Consider the following 18,953-nt stretch of genomic DNA (forward strand, 5'->3'; position numbering starts at 1 on the left):
ATGTTGTGAGGCCTGACTTGTTGAGTAGTAGGGAGGGGCTCCATATACATTTTTCAATTTTAGACCAAGGCCAAAGAGACCAGACCCCTCTCTTCAAAGAATATGGAGCCAGGCAGGCTCCTTGGAGTGGGCCCAGATCACCAGTAAACAGTGTGGAGTGGGGCAGGCCAACATGAAATGCAGAGACGGTCTCAAGGACCTGGGTGGAACCTCCAGTAGCCTTGGCAAATAGACCTGGCCTGGGTGAACAACCCCATTTTACACAGGAGGAAACTGAGGCTCAGAAAAGGGAACTGAGCTACTGCTTCCAGTCGCCCTGAGGTCTTGTTCTTGGTCCAGTGTTCTTTGTACACATTGGGCAGGACTCACTGGGACACTGCTGTCTGTGAGGGGAGCCAGAATGCAGGGGAACCAGGTTGCAGGTCCTGGAGGAACTTAGAGGAGTGGGTCTCAACCCCCAGGGCTGTAAGCACCTCCTGGAGGCTCGCTAAAATTCGAGGTGCTGGGACCCTGCTCCCAGACAGATTCACAGATTCACTTGGGGTGTTTTCTAGTTGGGATCCGGGTATCTATTTTTGTTTAACTTCGGAATGAGACCCTCTAGTCTGTTTCCTTTTTGGTGAAAAACACCACAGAAACAAAAACTTAAGACAAGTGGTCTGAGAGCCGTGGGTTCGGTCCCAACCTCGCTGCTGACCCGCTGTGAAAGCTGTGGGACCTCTGGAGTGAGCGGGTTGGATTCTGCAGGAAACCTTTAAAGCACTTTCACATCCATTGTCTCCGCGGTAGCAGGGTTGGCCGGTCCCATTTGACCAGGAGAAAACTGATGCTGGACAGGGCAAGAAGGGTCTTGTCTCAGCCACTGGGAAAGGCGGAAGAGAGCCAGGTTGAGCCCGGCTTTCCTGATACCCAAGGCGTTCCACCGCCCTGGCCAGCCCAGCCCCGACGACAGAGCCCAGGCCCTGCAGCCCGCGGCGCCGCCCCGCGAGCCTGCCCTCATCGGCAGCCTGAGGAGGGGGGCTGCACAGCACCGGGCGCCGCCGGCCGCCGCCTGTCAAACCCTCCGCCCAGCCTTGCGCCCGGCTGGCCCTGGCCCGAGGGCGGACGCCCCGCCCTCGCGCCGCGATTGGCCTCGGTGGGGCGGCCGCAGCGAGCCAGTGGCTGGAGAGGCTGTCAGGCCGGCCTCGGCCCCGCCCCCGCCCCGGGGTGCCGCCCCGCTGGACTCTGCTGCTGCTGGGGCTGCGGCGCCAGTGGAGGCGCGCCTAGCCTCGCGCCCCGGGAGCAAGCTGCTGCGGCCGCCGCGAGGTGAGCGGGGCGAGGTGAGAGGGGGCGCGGCCCGCGGCCCGGGAAGCGGGAGGGCGCCCGGCCAGACATCCGAGGCTGGCGTCCCAGGGAAGGTGGAATTGGGGAGCTTTGGGATGGCGCGGGGAGCGCGAGGGGAAAGGAGAGTTTGGGGGCCCGGGGCCCTTTTCCAGGAGGGACGATGGAAGGCCCAAGGCTCTGTGGAGGGGCACGCAGCGCGCGCGCGCGGGGAGTGTGAGACCGTGTGCGGCTGCTAGTGTTGCTGAGAGTCTGAGCGGGTGAATGAGGGTAGTGTGTATGGCACGTCGTGTCCCCGAGTGTGCATTTGCGGGGTGTTTGGTGTGTGTGGGAGCGGGCGTGCATGGGCTACCGACTTTGTGCAGGTTTGCACGCGCGATAGGTTCGTTTTCTCAGCTGCGCGTGGGAGTGTGCGTGTGATGGGCTCGCGTCGCGGGAGTGAGCGCCTATCCTCCGACTCCCATCTTCGCAGCTTGGGTGGTGGTGGTGGGATCTCAGAGGGTCTCTCCCCCGGCCTGTGGGTGCTCAGTCCGCGGTCCCTGCGCGCAGCCGGCTCCCAGAGTGCCCACGAGGCGAGGAGTGCAGCGGGTGACCTACCCCGAGCAGTCTCCGCGGCTTCGCCGGAGCCCTGCTCCGGGAATTTCTGGTTGCCGCCCGCTCTGTATCTCACTGGGTGACGCGCACAGGCGCTGTCCCTTCTCCAGGCCTCAGTTTCCCCATTCGTCCAAAGAGGGCTTGGTGGGGGCGGATTGGGTGGCCGGGCCCTCCACAAGCCAGGGAAGAACGGCCAGCCGCTCCTGCGCCCTGGAAGGGGCCTTTTACGCGGATCAGGTTGGTTAGGGTGAGTGTCACGTTAGGGTGAGTGTGGTGGCGCGAACCCATTTCAAAAAGGAGGAATAAACGGAGGGATGGTGACCTGACCAAACCTCGGCCTCCGGACGAGAAGGGGACCGCTCCGCTCATTCTAACGCGCCTGTGCTTTCTCCCCTCCGCAGGAGCCCGGCGCGACCTCCAGCGGTGCGCCCCGCCCCGGCGCCATGCACTGCGAGGTGGCCGAGGCGCACTCAGACAAGAGGCCGAAGGAGGCCCCCGGCGCTCCGGGTCCCGGCCGGGGGCCCGCTGGCCTCGGCCCGCACATGGCCTTTAGGGTCACGGTGAGCAGCGGGGGCTGCGGGGATGGGGGTCCGCGTGACTTGCTGCCCGCGCCACTGCGCGCCCACGACCTCCTCGAGCCCCGGAGCCCCCGAGACTACGGTCCGTCCAAGGCCTCTGCCGCCGGTAAGGGTAAGTCCGGCCCCGCCGACGTGCCTGGCCGTGGGTGTGGAGAGATTTGGGCTCTCTGACGTTTCTACCGCAGGCCTTTGTAGGAATCCTCCGGAGAAAACTTGGTAGAACTTTCTCCGGAGTTCATCAGTTTCTCTCGAGTTGTTTGGGACTCGCTTGTCATTCTGAAACGATGATTGTTTAGGAAGCATCTAATTTAAACTCAGTAGCCTATATTGGGGAAGATGGGTGTATAGACAGCTCAGATTACATAATTTTGCTTCTGTATGTTTCTGATAAAAGTTGTGTGAAACTTGTCAAAATCTTATTATAAATTAGGATGAGTAGCAACTCGAGTATGTCTATCTCTGAGGCTGCTAAAGGCATCCTTTGAAGTATTGCAGTCTCCCTCAATAACAAAAACCAGAAGCCTTCAGCAAGACCCCTCGCCTGTTGGGACCTCAGTTTCCCCATCTGTCAAGTAAGGAATTAATTATACCAGATGATTTCTGGATTCCTGATGGAAAATTTTATGAATCTATAATCTAGCCTGAGTCAAGTCCCGACTTTAACAATGGCTGTTCTGTATTTGTTGCTTCAGAAGCATAGTTTTGGGTCAAAAGTTAGTTTGCAATACCCTTCCTCTACCCAGTGAGGCTGGTGGGTATAAGGTGCAGGCTCCAGTATAATTAATGGGTCAAAGTCAGCAATGAGGCTGGATTCTCATGAACATGTTCTTCTCATCACAGTTAATTATTATTGAGCCATTTTTTATAAGTTTCATGCTGACAGATAATTAACCAGAAATTGGGGAAATTGTTGAGGCACTGTGTCCTCCCCCCTGCCCCCACCTTTTTTTCCCTGGGAGAAACCAAAGCTTTGGGGTTTCATTATTTCAGTGTTTGGGACCTCTTGGTTCTATTTCCAGCTGATTCTTAAGGAAGGAAAAAAGTGTGTTTTATGGCTCTGTAGGCATCACTACTTTAGCATCAATCAGCCCCAGCAACTTAGAAAAGGTTGGGTGGCTTGCTTTTAGAGATGAGAGCTCCTTTTAGGTTAAAAACAAAACAAAACAAAACAACCCCAACTCCCCAATGCAAAGACTAGTAAAATGAAATAAATATAAACACTTTTTTCTTTTTAATGAAATCACCTGACTTTGTAGGAGAGCACTATTTCTTGTCTCGTTGTTTTATTTATTTATTTATTTATTTATTTATGGCTGTACGCGGACCTCTCACTGTTGTGGCCTCTCCCATTGCGGAGCACAGGCTCCGGACGCCATGGCCATGGCCATGGCTCACAGGCCCAGCCGCTCCGCGGCATGTGGGATCTTCCCAGACCAGGGCACGAACCCATGTCCCCTGCATCGGCAGGCGGACTCTCAACCACTGCGCCACGAGGGAAGCCCTTGTCTCGTCGTTTTAAGTGTCAGTCTCTTCTCCAAGAGATAGAGGTCATTTTTTAAAGGGTAGATATAGAGAAAAACACCTTTAGTGTATTATTACTGGAATACACACATGAGGTTCTCTTTTACTAGGGAGAGAGAGGGCTGTGCAGCAAGACATGAGTAATATTTGCTGCCCTGAGCCCCCTCCCTTGCCCCACTCCATACACAATCCTCCCTTAAATAGATACCCTCCTGCAACATTTTGTGTTTAAAAAAAAAAAATAGCTGTCAATTGAAGATCGAGTTCTCTGCAGACCTAATAAATGGCTCTCCCAAACATAGCCTTTGTTCCAAGCCGTAGTTAGAGACCTTTCGTCTGGATGCATTGTGTACACCTTCTGACTTCCATTCCCCCAAATCCCAATTATTTTTATCCACACACCCCCAATGTCTAAAACATGAGATCTTTAAATCAGGATTATATTTGAAAGGGGCAGAGGAGGATAAAAGAATGTGAGGAAGCACCTCTTTCTTTGTACCTTAAGATGGTTGTACTGATTAAATTTTTTAAGATGCTGCTGTTTTCTTCATAGCCCCCAGCAAGGCTGGTGGGGTAGGATTTGTCCCACCCATTTAAAAGATGAGGAAACTGAGACCTACTGGGTGCGGGGTTTCTGGCCAGCCCATTGCTTGGACCTGGCCTCTGTCCCTCTGTGCGAATTTTTCCCCACAGTCAAGCCAGGCAGTGGCCTGTCACAAAACCAGAGCTGGGCAGCCCTCTTGAAAATGCCGTAAAGGAAACCTTCTTACTGCCGCCATTCCCACCCAAATATTCCCTAGACATCGCAACCCTTTGAATATTTGGTGTCTAGCTCCAAGTCTCAGGCTTATTGGAAACAGACAGGTAAGAATACCAACTGAAAAATATTTATTGACCGTGCTGGAAATTGTAAGACTCTGCCATCCAGGATCTGTGGGACCAGGGGAAGTTATTTCCCTTCTCTGAGCCTTAGTTTCCTCATTTGTAAATCTACCGTGAGACTTACTTGGAAAGACTGAAGAGAGCATTAGTGATAGAGTGTGAAAGGGCCGCCTCAGTGCCTGGTTATTTTGGAGATTACTCTTGTAATGTGTTTAACGTTCTCAACTTCTGGTTTTCCATTTGCACGAGAGGTAATAATGCTTCCTCCCAAGGGAAAATGAAACAGTTGTTGTAAGAATACTTTATAAACTAAGAAGGAAAAAGGGGTCACTTTTATTAATTCTTGTAGGGCACCGTGTTATGGTCAGCGATACTTGAGATAAAGAGGGTAGGGTGAGGAGGGAGAGAGGTTTGATTTTTTAAATGTTGACTTTAACGACTTTAACTCTGGTGCCCTAGCCAGAGGAAGCTGAGAGGAGCCAAGCTGCAGGTCTTTTGTGGCCACTGCTGCCTGGTGACCAGAGAGAAGACAGTATTGCTTGGTTTGGAATCAGGTTTCAAATGATCTGCCTTCCGTTTCGGACAGACCCTAAGCCGAGGAAGGGAGTGAGCTCTTGAATCCAGCAGCTTGTCCATAAATGTTGGGGTCCTCTGCGTTTCCAGATCTGGAGTTAGGAGGCACTGGGGATGGTGCGTCGTCATGAACTAACATTGTCATCATTTACAATAAGAATCACGATCTGTTTATGACAGAGTCCTGTTTATCCAGATTCCAAACAGCTGAAAAGGCCAAATTACCAGATGCTACGTTTTTTCTTTCTTATTATTAAATACCCGACACTCTGCTTTTCGAAGTCCTGACAAGGAAAGAAAGTAAACATCTGGACTTTATGGAGGCCGTCAGCTTTGTGGCAATGGCCCGATGATGCTCGCTCCCTGTGCACACTGCTTTACAGTTTTCAGCGTGTGTCCCCCACACGTTCCCTCATCTGTCCTCATGGCAGCTGAGCTCTGCCTACCTTACGGGCTGTTCCGAGGGGACAGATGTAGAAGCGCTGGCTTCTTATTACTGTGATTCCCATTTTATAGATGAAGACATTAAGGTTCAAGGATGTGCTCAAGGCTACAGACAGTAAGTGGCAGTTTCTAAGGCTTCCTGTTGCAAAGTTTGATTCTGGTTCCACAACTTGTACCTTCTATGTGTGTGTGTTGGGGGCCGAGAGCTGGGTGTTCATGACGGCCTCCCGAATGTTCCCAGAGAATTTAAAATATTTTTGCTTTTGGTATGTCTTCTGTCTCGAATCTTTGGAAGTTGGTAACTAGTATCTATGCCATCATTAGATAACTTCGTAGTTTACCAGAAGATTCCGTTTGACCAGAATTACTGCTCTCAGACCAAACCAGATAATGAGCGCACTGTGTAATTCTCAGTGACTCACTGGGCCATTTTCATTGTGCTCTGAGACTAGACACATCCCAGCAACAAAAAGGAGGCTGATGATCATGACAGACGTGGACTCTGCCATTAGTAAAAGGCCAGCATAACGTGGCTGAAAATTCCAAAGAGTAGTTAATCTTGTAACTTAAAAAAAAGTATATATATTTTTCTTTAAAAATGAAAACGAAAAAGGAAAGCAGTTGTAGATTGCATTAGGGGCATTAGGGGCTGGTGGTGGAAAGTAAGACATGACAGTTTTGGTGGACATTACCTGATAGAGTTTCTTCATCTGAATCAGAAGCCACTGTGATGTTCTGGGGAGGCTTTTGAGGGGCCAGCACATCCATAATAGAAAGGTATGAGTTATTTTGAAAGCATTTACCCCCTCCGGCTCTAGTGGGCAATTTGCTTGCATTTCATCCATTTTAAAGTGCTGGTCCTGTGATCCGGAAATAATCAGATCCAAATTTTTTCAGTGCTTGAGGTTTCAAATAAGGGGGAGAAAAACCTGCTGGCCAAATGTCAGGCTCAGTGAGACAAAGAGAACCATGTATGTGTGTGGGTACACAAATAAGATAGGAACATGTTGCGTCTACAGTCATAAGAATTATGTACCCGACAAATCTTTTATAGACATGTAACGGAAATATAATTCCCAAAGATTCCCTAAGAATCTTGTGTGGCTAGAATTCCTCTTCCCTTCCTGCCTCCTAAGCTCTCTAGAAGCTGCTAAGACTTGGCGTGCAAAATGGAAAGGGGACCAGCACATGAGATCGTAACTTAATTTAGGCTTAGTTGTTTCTGAGTCGTTTACCTGAAGTGCTCAGCTGGGCTGAGGTCTCAGGACTATCTTGGCTGCGGAATCATATCCATAGGCTGTGTTGCTCCTTCTGTGATGAAAATACATGTTTCTTTATATGCCGTGGTTATACGCCGTGGTTTTCCTTCACACTTCTCCTCCTTCTGGAAAAAAAAAAAACCTCACCCCATCTTTGAGTTCTTCATCTCCCTGCGTTACAGTTGCATGAGAAGCGAAGTGAGCCAGCACACTTATTTTTACAGTGTGTTAAAATCCCATTACAGGCATAAGTGCACAATGAATCATTTAAAAAAATATATTCTTATGTTCTTTGTTCTGAATGTTGCATAATTATCATCATTTTCTTTGGTTTTATTTTGTGGAGTTTGGCCAGCATCCTAGAAAAGGGGAGAAACTAAAGTTTGGAATGGGGTTTTCAACCCTTTTTTGGATAGGAATAGGGAAAAAAAACAACAAACAAATAAATACCAACTTTATTTGTAAATTGACCAGTGATTGTCGCTAACGGTGACTTTTGCATAGAAAGGATAATCTCCCTTCTTTCTCTCAATTTTCTTAGAAAAGCAGTTCCTTGTTTTGAAGGTGATATGGTAGTATTTCAACAACCTCACCTTGTATCTGTGATTATATTCAAAGTTAAATTACAGTGTGTGGTTTGCTATTTTTTTTTTCCTAATACAGATTTTAGTTGCAATTAGTTTAGACCTAGAGACTTGCAGTTGTTTCTTCTGGTAGGGGGTAGTCTATTTTTGTGTTTAAAGAAACAAAGACAGTCAGTTCAAGGGGGAGAAGAAATGAAACAAACTCTACCCTGGGCTTTGAAAAATTCAACTGCAACATGCAGAAAGCCCAGCTGCGATACCAGGGCCAGGAAAAAAGAGCAACCTCCTGAAATATTTGTGCAGCTCGCCTTCCCTGTGCTAATGATTCTAGCAGTTTAAAAACGGACTTCTTGTTTATCAACAGCCGCTGCCTGAATTAATAGTTTACAATGAAAAAAAAAATGCTTTGGCGTTAGAAGCAAAGTCCGGGACTGATAGCTGAGTTACTGAGTTAAGGGAAGCAGAAAAGAGAGGCGAAAAGTTTTGTGGCTGCTTTGGTCTCCTAAAGCCTTATTTATAAGAAACTGAAAGAAAACAGAGACCTGGGGTGGGGTGGGGTGGAGAAAATACAACCCTAACCCAGTGTCTTTTAGTTTAAAGTCACTTGAAGCATCTGTTTTCTCCTTTTCCCCGTCTTTCCCTAAACTCCAAAGGGTTATTCCTTCAGAAGGTTTCCGGTGGATTGAGGCGGATTGTGTTAGCATTACGAGCTGTGTTTTTAAAGTCAGCATTTGAGTCAGATGCACTGAGAAGAGCCCTTCAGTCCGCTCACTGAATAATGCATTTCCTGCATGGCCTGAATTTTTTTGGTGGTTATGGTTGGGACTGTCTGGAGCAAACACACGCGCCATTGTACAGCCTCAATGCATGTGGGCCATGCCCTTGGCTTTGAGTCTTGGTTTCCCCATCTGTAAAATGGGAAGCAGTTCCATAGGATGACCCATAGTCTCTTCTTACTCTGTTGCTCTGGGATTCTACATGAACTTGGCTGGGGCAGTTGGGAAGGATCTAGGGTATGGAAAGAGGTCAGGTTCTAGATTTCATCTCTTTGGAACTCTTGACTCCTGAAGTAGAGCACAGAAGGAACCGGAAGAGGGCGGGAGGTCAACTAATCTTTATTGAACACCTACTCATTGCCAGGCCTAGCAGTTTATAGCTGTCATTGCACTTAATAAAGCCCAACAACCCTATGAGGAAAGGAGGCATTATTCTAAATTTACAGATGGGGGAAATGAGGCTTGGAAAAGTTAATTGATTTGTCCAAATAATGAGCTTACGATGTAATTCACAGTGACTCACTGTCTAGGTAGCAGGTAATAGAGGCTGGAATTTGAACCCAGCTCTGTCTGACTGCAAAGCCTGTGCTTTCCTCCTAAAACACAGAGCTCTCACGGACAGCCCTTAAAACCCAAGTAGTGGCAAGGAGTCGCTGTGGCTGCAGAGCGTGCCCGAACCCTGGGGGAAGGCAGCAGAAGGCCACAGGCCGGTCTGGATGACCAGTCCCCGGAGCAGACTTCTGAGTCTCAGCTAACAGGCTGAGGTGTGATTTTAGGGGGGGCTCTGCCTCCATTGGGCTCTGCCCACTGCTCGGCTGCAGAAGTGGTAGAAGGACAGTGGTTCCTGGTTGTGACATGGAGTCCTCAGGTAAGGAGTCCGAGACTGGAGGGCCCCTAGAAGCAGCCCCTTCTCAGAAGCAGCGCACACACTCATTCCGCCGGTTACTGCAGGTTCAGGTCCTTCTTTGAGCCTGTCATGCAGTTTGGGGAGCTTTGTTGCCCGAGCCCTGGCTGCAGTCGCCCTTCCATCGGTTCTGAAGACTTCTGTTTGAAGAGAATTCCTCATGATCGCATCACACGTCGTGTGTAGAATGCATGCTTCACTGGACATGATGGTTTGAGATCTATTAAATAATTATTTCTTATTAAACGCTTGGTGGGATGAAGAAAGGCTTGTGGGGAGAACAGGCCAGGGATCAGAGTGAACTTGAGAGTTTGTGGGAAATGGGTCTTTTGTGTCAAATGATGAATGAGTCAAATGACCCTCTATGGAAGGAAGAGGTCCCACGGCTGGGTTGTGTCTGTGGTCTTGCATGGGGGTGTGTGCATTCATGAGAATGTGAGTGTGGACATTCTCAAGGGATCATACTTCTTCTGAAGTGGAAATTGCAGGAGGCTTTATTGCCCAAAACTTCTTTGCCTTTGGATATTGACCCTGGGTCTGAAAGGGAGAGTATGAAGGGGTATCAGGGATGGCCTGCTTGCATTGTGGCCCAGTCTCTTCCTATTTGTGTCTTTTCTAGCAGCCAGATTGCTCTTTTAGATGTTGTTGCTTTTGTTTTTAAATAACAGGTTTGATGGCAAATAAGGCTTTAGCAAGAAACCAGGGCGTATTATAAACCCAGCTTTAAAAATACAGATCCCATTTGCTGTTTTAAGCTCTCCGGAGGGCCTGGAGATTGGGTTTATTTTGGAACGTTGGTGGACTGTATGAATTACTTCTCTGAGGCCTGGGTATTTAATACCTAATAGAAGTTTGTATAAGAGTTGATGATGTATTTTGCCGACTTTCCAACCCTGTAAATAAATTACACGTGCCGGCAGAGGCTGCCAGGATCCACTGTGTCAATTGAAGCTTAATTTTTATCCCAAACCACTTAATACTTTTGTCCTAGTGAGTAGAGAAAATTCCCGGGTTTCACCCAGCAGCGGGCCCATTCCGAGATGTAGACGGTTTCATGAGCCCACGAACAGGCCTCCGTGGATTCACCGATCTTGACACAGTTTTCAGTGGTTAAGTAGCTTCAGCCCTCTCAAGTCCAACCCCCAAGGCAGAGAATGATAATATAATTTTAAGTGTATCGTAAAAATGAAACTCAATCGCTTCCACTCCCCAAACCTGTCTCGCTCCCCTTCTCTCTGGAGAAAACAGACGTAATTGTGTGTTTAATCTCAAGACCGCCTGTGCATTTTATCTTATTTGAGTGCAAAGCCCAGGTAATAACGTTGGCATTTCCAGTGCGAAACAAAATCGGGTTTCTAATTTGGAGACACTATTAAATATTTCATGCTTCAACCAAACTCAATTCTTTTTTCCTATAATAAGTTTAAATATTAATTCTCTGGAATGTCAGATGCCTAAAGCTAGGCATTTAGTGATCTGCAGTTTCAAGTATCTCGAAGAAGGTTTATGAAACAGGATATTTCACTGGGAGGGATGAGTAGTGTGTTTCAGAGATATCTGAATTCAAGGCAGTGTCTTCTGATTTACTTTTTAAAGGGAAAAGGTCATAAAATAAGTTGCTTTATGTGCTGAAGTATTAAGTGGCTTAGGCTGAAATAACAGCAGAGACTTTACTGTTTTTCCCCGTTATATTTTAACAATGCTTTTTGGGGGAGGGGGTGGGTCATTTTCCCGCCTGCTTGTCTCCTCCCCCAGCCACCCCCCCCCCCCAACCAGATGGCTTTAATTCTAACCAAATCCCACGCTGAGGCCAAATGATTGATCAAACAGTCATTTGTACTTACGTAGCTCTCTTTGTGAGAATATCTCTGCATTGGAGCTTTTCGCCGGGCTCGGCTCATCTTTGGGACTTCAGATGGTAGATTTCCAGCCTGGAGAGGTGGAGGTATAGGGGTAGGTGGAGGGCAAAAATCCCAGACCTTCAATCCAAAGAATTCCTTGCTTAAAACCTTTTTGTTACTTCCCATCCCTGACAGCAGGGGTATCCAGGTTTTCTAAATACAAGGACAAAAATCGATACCCTGTCCAGATAGCTGTTATATTTTTAGTATCTGTTGATGGAGAAAATACCTGGAGGTTACTAGTTTTAAGGGCTCTTTTAAATAGATTTATATTTTATCAACCACTCACATATCTGTAGAGACATCGATTTGTTCTATAGACAGTCTTTGCCTTCAAGCTCTCCCCTGAAATTACAACTTGGCATGTAGATTCACAACCAGTTGACTGATGGAAGAAATCTGAGCCCCTTGGTCTGGCGTTCAAGGCCTTCCTGCCAATCCAGTTCCACCTCTTCCTAATGTCTGCTTTGCTTGTCCTCCAGCAGCGTTGGATTTTTCTTTTTCTTTTTTTTTCCTTATAAATTTATTTATTTATTTTCATCTTTGGCTGCGTTGGGTCTTCGTTGCTGTGTGCGGGCTTTCTTTAGTTGCGGTGAGCGGGGGCTACTCTTCGTCGCGGTGTGCGGGCTTCTCATTCCGGTGGCTTCTGTTGTTGTGGAGCACGGGCTTAGTTGCTCCACGGCATGTGGGATCTTCCCGGACCGGGGCTCGAACCCGTGTCCCCTGCATTGCCAGGAGGATACTTAACCACTGAGCCACCAGGGAAGTCCCAGCGTCGGACTTTTCCTTGCACAGCTTCAGACCTGGAATCTTCTCTTGTCCTTCTGTCCTTACACACTTTGAGCTTCTTTTTATTCATTTTTGTGCCTTTTAAAATCAATTTTGGAACATAAAATAGTTCATATTCAAATATTCATCTTTGTAGCCTTACATCCAGTACCAGGTCTGGCAAAGTACATATCTGAGAAGCAAATAGTGTGCTGGTTGGGGCTGTAGGTGTGGAACCAAACCACTATGTTTGAACTCTGGTTCCACGTACAAACTTCGGGATATTGGGCAAGTTATTAAGCTCTTTGGGCCTCAATATTCTTACCTGTAAAATGGGGATAATAATAGTAACAGTTTCAAAAGACTGTTACGAGGGTGAAACGAGTTAATACATGTATAAGTGCTTAAATACAGAGATTGGCACATGGTAAGATGCTCAATTAATGTTGGGGTTATTATTGTTATTGTTATTGCTACCATGTAAATGTTTGTTAAACAGAATCTCTTAGAAGGGCCTTTCTTCCCTTCCTTTTCACCAATCTGACTCCTACTTATTCTTTAAGACCCAGCTCAGGTGCCACCTCTTCCTGGAAGCCTTCCCTTTCTCCCTTGGCCTGGTTATGCTAGAGCTCTGGCACCCACACCTTTATCCTTCCTTCTGCGGTAGCACAGGTCATACTCTGTGGCGATTTTCCATTTACTTATGTGTCCTTGAGGACAGGGGCAGAGTCTCATTATTCCAGCATCCCAGTGCCCAGCACAGGGCCTGGCTCAAGGTGGGTGTCAAGGAAGGTTGGGAATGGACTCCAACCCAGTCTCTGCCCTCAAGGAGCTTGTAGCCTAGAAAGGAGAAGCTGAGTTTTATGTCTTTGTTTTTCCTACAAGGTTAATCACATGGTAAGGTCTCAGCACATGTGAGACTCCAGTGAATGCACAAGGAGTTCTCAAGTACAGACACAGCCCTATTATCCTTCCCACACCGTCTTGGGGCACTTCACAACGAGGTCTGTCCTACTTTTCTAGGTGACATTGGGCAAGTCTTCTCACCTGTCTGGGCCTCCCTTTCCTCTCCTTTCTGGGAGGAGTTGGCTTCAGTGATCACAGATCTTTCTTGGTGGCTGCCAGGCCATGGGCCAGGTGGAGGAGCTAGGGGCCTGACGGCTGTCCCGAGTGACTGGCCTGGATCATAGGCCCACTTTGCCACACACCTGCCCCCCGTCTAGGCAAAGTCCCAGGTGCTTTAACGTGTGTCTCATCTTATGGTTTAAAGAGCAGGTATTGGTGGTTGCAACACATCTGACCCAGATTTCTCTAAGATGAAGGAGAACCCTGGAAATGAGAGCGAGGAGCCAGCTCTTGGTCACCTGCTGGGGTGGGGAGTGATGCATACATCCTGGATCCCCACTTCAGGACAGGCTTAGACAGACCCCGGGGGGATTGTGTTGGCCTCCTGGCCCCTCTCTGGGTACTATTGTGGTTTGAGCTTTGTTAACTGTAGAGCTCTGCCCAAATCACTATTATTCATTCAATCCCCCTATGAACAAATGGGAAAACTAAGGTTCAGAGAGGTCATGTTACGGTGCAAAGGTGGCCACATGGCTTTTGGAGTCAGAACTGAGTTCAGATCCTGATTATACCATTTGCTGGAACTTGCTTGGGCTAGTTCATTGGACTCTGAGCCCCAGTCTTTCTCATTTGTAGAATGGAGATAATGCCTGTCTCAGAGTTGATGAGGGGCTTAAGGTGAGGAGTCTGTAGAGCACCTAGATCAGGGGCTGGCACATAGTAGGTATGTACCACAGGTAAGCTGCTGTTACTGCTCTTACTGAGTGGCAGAGCTGGGCCTAGGTCCCCAAGCCTGACTTGGTCTGATGCTGTTTCTCCTCTACACTGCGGTATCCCATCCCCTTACTCTGGTGTTTTATTTTGTTTTGTTCTTTCTTTCTTTCTTTTTTTTTTGGAGAAATTAGAAGAATAAGGACTTTGGGGTTTCAGAGACTGAGGTCCTAACCCCAGCACTGGAGGACACAGCTCTGAAGCACCTGGGCTTCACTTAGGGTTAGGGGAAGGTTAGGAGCTGTCTATGTCCCTTGCCCAGGTGGGCATGGGCTACCTCAGCACAACTGTCTGACAGTCCTGGCCCTGGGGTCCGTCCAAGACATTCACTCAACCTGTGGTGGCTCTGGTGTCTGGCAGGAGGGGGCTGGGGCTGTTTCTGGGGTGGGTCAGGAGGTACAGCCCTCCCTCCCCCTGTTCCTGGTTTATTGGGTTGAGAGTTGCCTTCAGACTCTAATATCCAGGTGAATTACCTTGCTTCTGCCTCCCAAACTCATGATGCTGTTCCTGTTCTGCTCCCACATCCCTGTGCTTGCGGGTCTCTGCAGCACTGTGGAGGCCTCCATTTGTTGGACCCTGCTGTGAGCAGATATCCCCTGAAGCCATTCACTCCTCGTGAGGTGAGTATCATCATCCCCATTCTACAGATGAGAAATACTGAGGCCCAGAGAGACCAGATGACTTGCCCAAGGTTCTAGAGCTGGTAGGTGGTAGCTGCAGTCCTGACTCCAAGACCCCGCCCTTTCTCACACCTTGCCACCGCTCTGGGCCGTTCCCCAGGCCCTCTGAACTCTGCTGCCTTGGGTCCAATCTTCCCCATTCGTCTCGGTCGAGAAACTGCCTCCTCCAGCCAGAATTACCGTTGCCCTCCTTCATCTTCCACTGCCCTTTGTCACTTTTCTCCCGTTGAACAGTTGGGTATTATAGATGCTTCCTCCCTGATGAGACTATGAGCTCCATGGAGCGGGGTCTATAATGACTGCATCTCTGACTTGCAGAAGGAGTGTGGATCAGAGAAGAGAACGAATGCAGGATCCCAGCAGAATTAATCTGTCCCTCTGCAGTTCAGGTGTGGCTTCCTGGGGAGTTCCCCAAGCAGATTTTCAGGACAGCAACCCAGAGTGGCTCTCTATGTCTGAGCCTCAGACAGTGATCTCTGCCTGGCCAATTGTCAGGAGCATATGGGATGAAGTGTGGGGAAGTATCTTGAAAACGGAAGGGCTTCATCCGGGTTTGGTTGTTGCTTGGTTCGTTCATCAGTGTTTTGAATGGCTGCTATGTCCCAGGTATTGGGTTGGGCCCTGGGACACTGTGGTGGGCTAACAGATAGAGCCCGTGCCTGCATGGGGCTCTCAGTCAGGAGGGCTGGGGGACAGTGGGCAAATGTGTGCAGGTTCCCTCCCAGCCCGGCCGGGTCCCCAGTCCTCACCTGTGCAGCTTCTCCACCTCATCACCTGGCTTGCTGTCCTAAGCAGACTCCTGAGCTCCAGACAGTCTGAGACCCATGACCTCAGCCAGTCTCACGGAGCCTTGGTTTGCCAGCTTATAAAATAGAAATATTTACTAGCTAGCTCCCCTTGTGAGGCCAGCGTGAGAATCAGTGATGTCAGCAGGGAAGGGGCTGACTGCGGGGCCTCTGAGGGTGGACGGGAACAGGGGTGTGTAGAGCAGCCCTCTGCAAGGACGCTGGTTGTGGAGCCACACAGGTTACCCAGTCCCGGGGGGTGGGGACACCTTTGCCAGCCCTCTTCCTGCACCTGTTGCCATTTCCTGCTTGCATAAGCCTTCCTCTTGGAGGGAACATCCTTTCTCCTTACCTGTGGCAATAAAAAAAGGCCAGAGGGCTTCCCTGGTGGCGCAGTGGTTGAGAGTCTGCCTGCCTATGCAGGGGACATGGGTTCGTGCACCGGTCCGGGAAGATCCCACATGCCACGGAGCGGCTGGGCGTGTGAGCCACGGCCGCTGAGCCTGCGCGCAGTCCGGAGCCTGTGCTCCACAACGGGAGAGGCCAACAACAGTGAGAGGCCCTCGTGCCGCAAAAAAAAAAAAAAGGCCAGAGTTTTCCTTTTGCAACATGTTCAGAGTCTCTCCTGTCTCAGCCTCACACCCCTCCCTTCTTCTCACTCATTCCAGTCTTTCATTCTCCCAATGGCTCTAGCTGTTGGGTACTCAGAATACAGCAGAGCTACTTGCTAGGGAGTCATGGAGACAAGTAAATTCCCATTGTGTGATATTGGCCAGGTAGGTGGGGGCTTGGGGGCTGTTGGGGACCTTCCTTCTCTTCCCCCTCCTCCTTCTCATTTTCAGTATCCTGCCGTGATCATCTTTTGAGTACGGCAAGACATTGGATCATCTCTTTTTTTTTAATGGATCATCTTGTAATTATCCTGTGATGTAAGTGTTCTTATGGAAGAACTTATGGCGATTTACATTTAAATTAATTACAATTAAATAAAATTAAAAATTCGGTCCCTGAGTCTACTAGACATTTTAGTGCTCAGTAGACCCATGTAGCTAGTGGCTACCATATTGGGCAGCAAATATAGAACACTTCCATCACCAGAGAAAGTTCAGTTAGATGGTGCTAGTCTAGAGTATCTTTCTTTAGTTTATTCATTTGTTCAGCAAACATTTCCTGGAGCCCTATCATATACTAGTCTCTCTGTTAGGCTCTAGAGAAGTAGGTATAACCCAAGCGCGGCCTCTGCTTTGGGGAGCATCTAGTCTAGAGGGCAGGCAGATGGACATACCAGCTTGGAGGTGGGGCCAGCGTGCTGGTTACTGGGCTCCTGCTGGGGATGCAGACGTGAGTCTTAGGGTCTGCCTGCTCTCAGAGAGCTCACAGGCTACCACTGACAAGACAGAGATCAGAGCAGCCTTCCTGGAAAGGTAGCATTTGAATGGCCGGGCCCTAGTGGGTGTGTTCTGCTGATTCCCCAGGAAGCAGTCCAGAGAGGGCAGATGGTTCATGCAAGTACATCCCTGAAGCTGGAATCACGCACAGGATCTCCTGATGGCATCCTGCATAGCCACTTAGATAGGAATGGGTTCCTGCCCTCCAACAAATTACTTGATCTTACTCCTAATCCTTCTTTGGGAAGTGGCTGACCCTTTAAAGATAATTTAATAATTGTTATTTTCCCCACTTATATCAGTAGTATATATTTATTGTAGAAAATTTGGAAACTCTAAAAACATTTAAGGATGGAAATAATCTCACACCCAGAAGTGATCAACATTTACATTTTAGTATATTTCTTTTCAGTCTTTTTTCTATGCTTATCTATATATTAATAGTTTTCATTATCATTGGTATCATTCTGAATATAAAGCCTTGTGTACTTAAACTTAACATTCTAACATAAATCTTTTCCATGCTGTTAAATTTTTTTGTAAACATTCAAAAATGTATTGCATTTTACTACATTTGTTAAATTATTTTGAACAGGTGATACATTTAAAATGGTTCAAAATTCAGAAGACCCAAAAAAGGGTTCTTAGGAAGAGCCTTCCTTTTCTCCCCCCAACCCCCAGTTCCCCTTGCTGGGGGCAACTAGTGACACCCCCTCTTCCTTCCCCCATTTTTGTTTGGCCTCTCACATAGCTGATGTGAGCACAAAAAAATATGTATATATATTACTTGCGTGTGCATGATGCTTAGAGTTTTTCACCTTTTCCCTTAGTATAGATAAAGCTGCAGTGACTCTCTTTCTGCAGTATCATCATTTGCATGTATGATTGTTTTCTTAGGCTAGATTTTACCAGAATTGAAAATTACTGGGCCAAAGGCTAGTGGCATTTGACACACATATTACCAAACAGCCCTTTAGAAGGTTGCACGAATTTTCACAACTGCAAGCAGTGTCTTAAAGAACTTACTTCCCTGAATCTTCACCAGTGTTTCCAAAGGAATTTCCTAATTGGAAGGTGGAAGTGACAACTGGTTATTGTTTCATCTTACGTTTATTTGATCGTTAGTGTAGTGGAATATATACTGTGTATTGATTCACAGTTCATAGCTCCTCTTTTGCAAGTTGGTGTCTGTGTCGGGGTTTGAACATTTTACGTATAAAATGTAACACTTTACATATTTTAAAGTGTTCAGCAAGTTAGGTATGTTAATATTTTGTTCATATTTGTTGCTAATATTTTTATGAGTCTGCTGTTTAAATGTTTTTTATGATGATTTTGAAACAAAAATTCAAAATTTTTATATGGTCTTAATTCCAAGATTTTCCTTTGTCATTTCCTCCATTGCTTTTCTTTTTGTCATTGGCCAAGTCCTATTGTTTGCTATTATTACTATTTTGGGGAGCTTGTTTTATTACCATTCTAAAAATATTTTTATTTTCAGCAAAATAATGCTAAACATAGTTTTAAAATCATCTAATACTGTTAAGACTTTACAGGGAGTTAGTCCCTTACCTTCATTGTCACACTGCTGAGAGGCAGCTGCCTTCAGCCAGGGCTGCTGGGACGCTCACTTCCAGTGGACATCACTTACCCCCATCTACGTGGATGGTGCTCCCTGGACTTGCGCAACACAGGGCTCCCGCCTTCAACTCATTTAGTTGTCATTTTCTAGTGTTTTCTCCCATTTGTCTCAGTTACAAAAATAAAAGCGATAATAGCTAAACGTGGTGCTTATTACCGTGGTCCAGTCATGCTCTAAGAGCATTCCGAACATAATGCCTTTGATTCTCCCAACAACCCCATGAAGGAGTTGCTGTTATTATCCCTGATTTGCAGATGAAGAAACAGACCCAGAGGAGGGAACCATGTGTCCAAGGTTACACAGCTGGTGAGTGGTGAAGCCTGAATTGCTAGGCTGCACAGCCTCTAAGTAAGACTTAGGCTGCTGTTTTTAGATCGGCTGTATTCATTGGCTGCTGGCTTCTTGTATGATGGGTGAGGATTTAGTTCTCTTGAAGCCCCCTCCCCCCCAACCCAGTTCTTATCCCGCTCGTGCTGGCCCTCTCCTCCCTCCTGCTCTGGTTGTAGTAGTTCAGCCTG

The 18,953-nt window shown here is 47.7% G+C and overlaps 1 protein-coding gene across 1 annotated transcript in view; it reads left to right on the forward strand.

Annotated features, from left to right (window-relative positions):
- The first annotated feature begins 400 nt into the window (after positions 1-400).
- Positions 401-18,953, forward strand: part of LOC149750752 (zinc finger protein GLIS1-like) — a 146,227-nt gene continuing 127,674 nt past the window's right edge. Inside the window, exons 1-3 of the mRNA XM_089911480.1 lie at positions 401-415; positions 936-1,319; positions 2,316-2,598. Of these exons, the coding sequence (XP_089767606.1) occupies positions 401-415; positions 936-1,319; positions 2,316-2,598 (682 nt within the window). The remainder of the gene's footprint in view (positions 416-935; positions 1,320-2,315; positions 2,599-18,953) is intronic.

The sequence above is a fragment of the Delphinapterus leucas genome, chromosome 1, assembly GCF_059928025.1.
Source record: "Delphinapterus leucas isolate spDelLeu-1000000601 "Yukka" chromosome 1, BTC_Dleu_Yukka2, whole genome shotgun sequence".
Classification (NCBI taxonomy): Eukaryota; Metazoa; Chordata; class Mammalia; order Artiodactyla; family Monodontidae; genus Delphinapterus; species Delphinapterus leucas.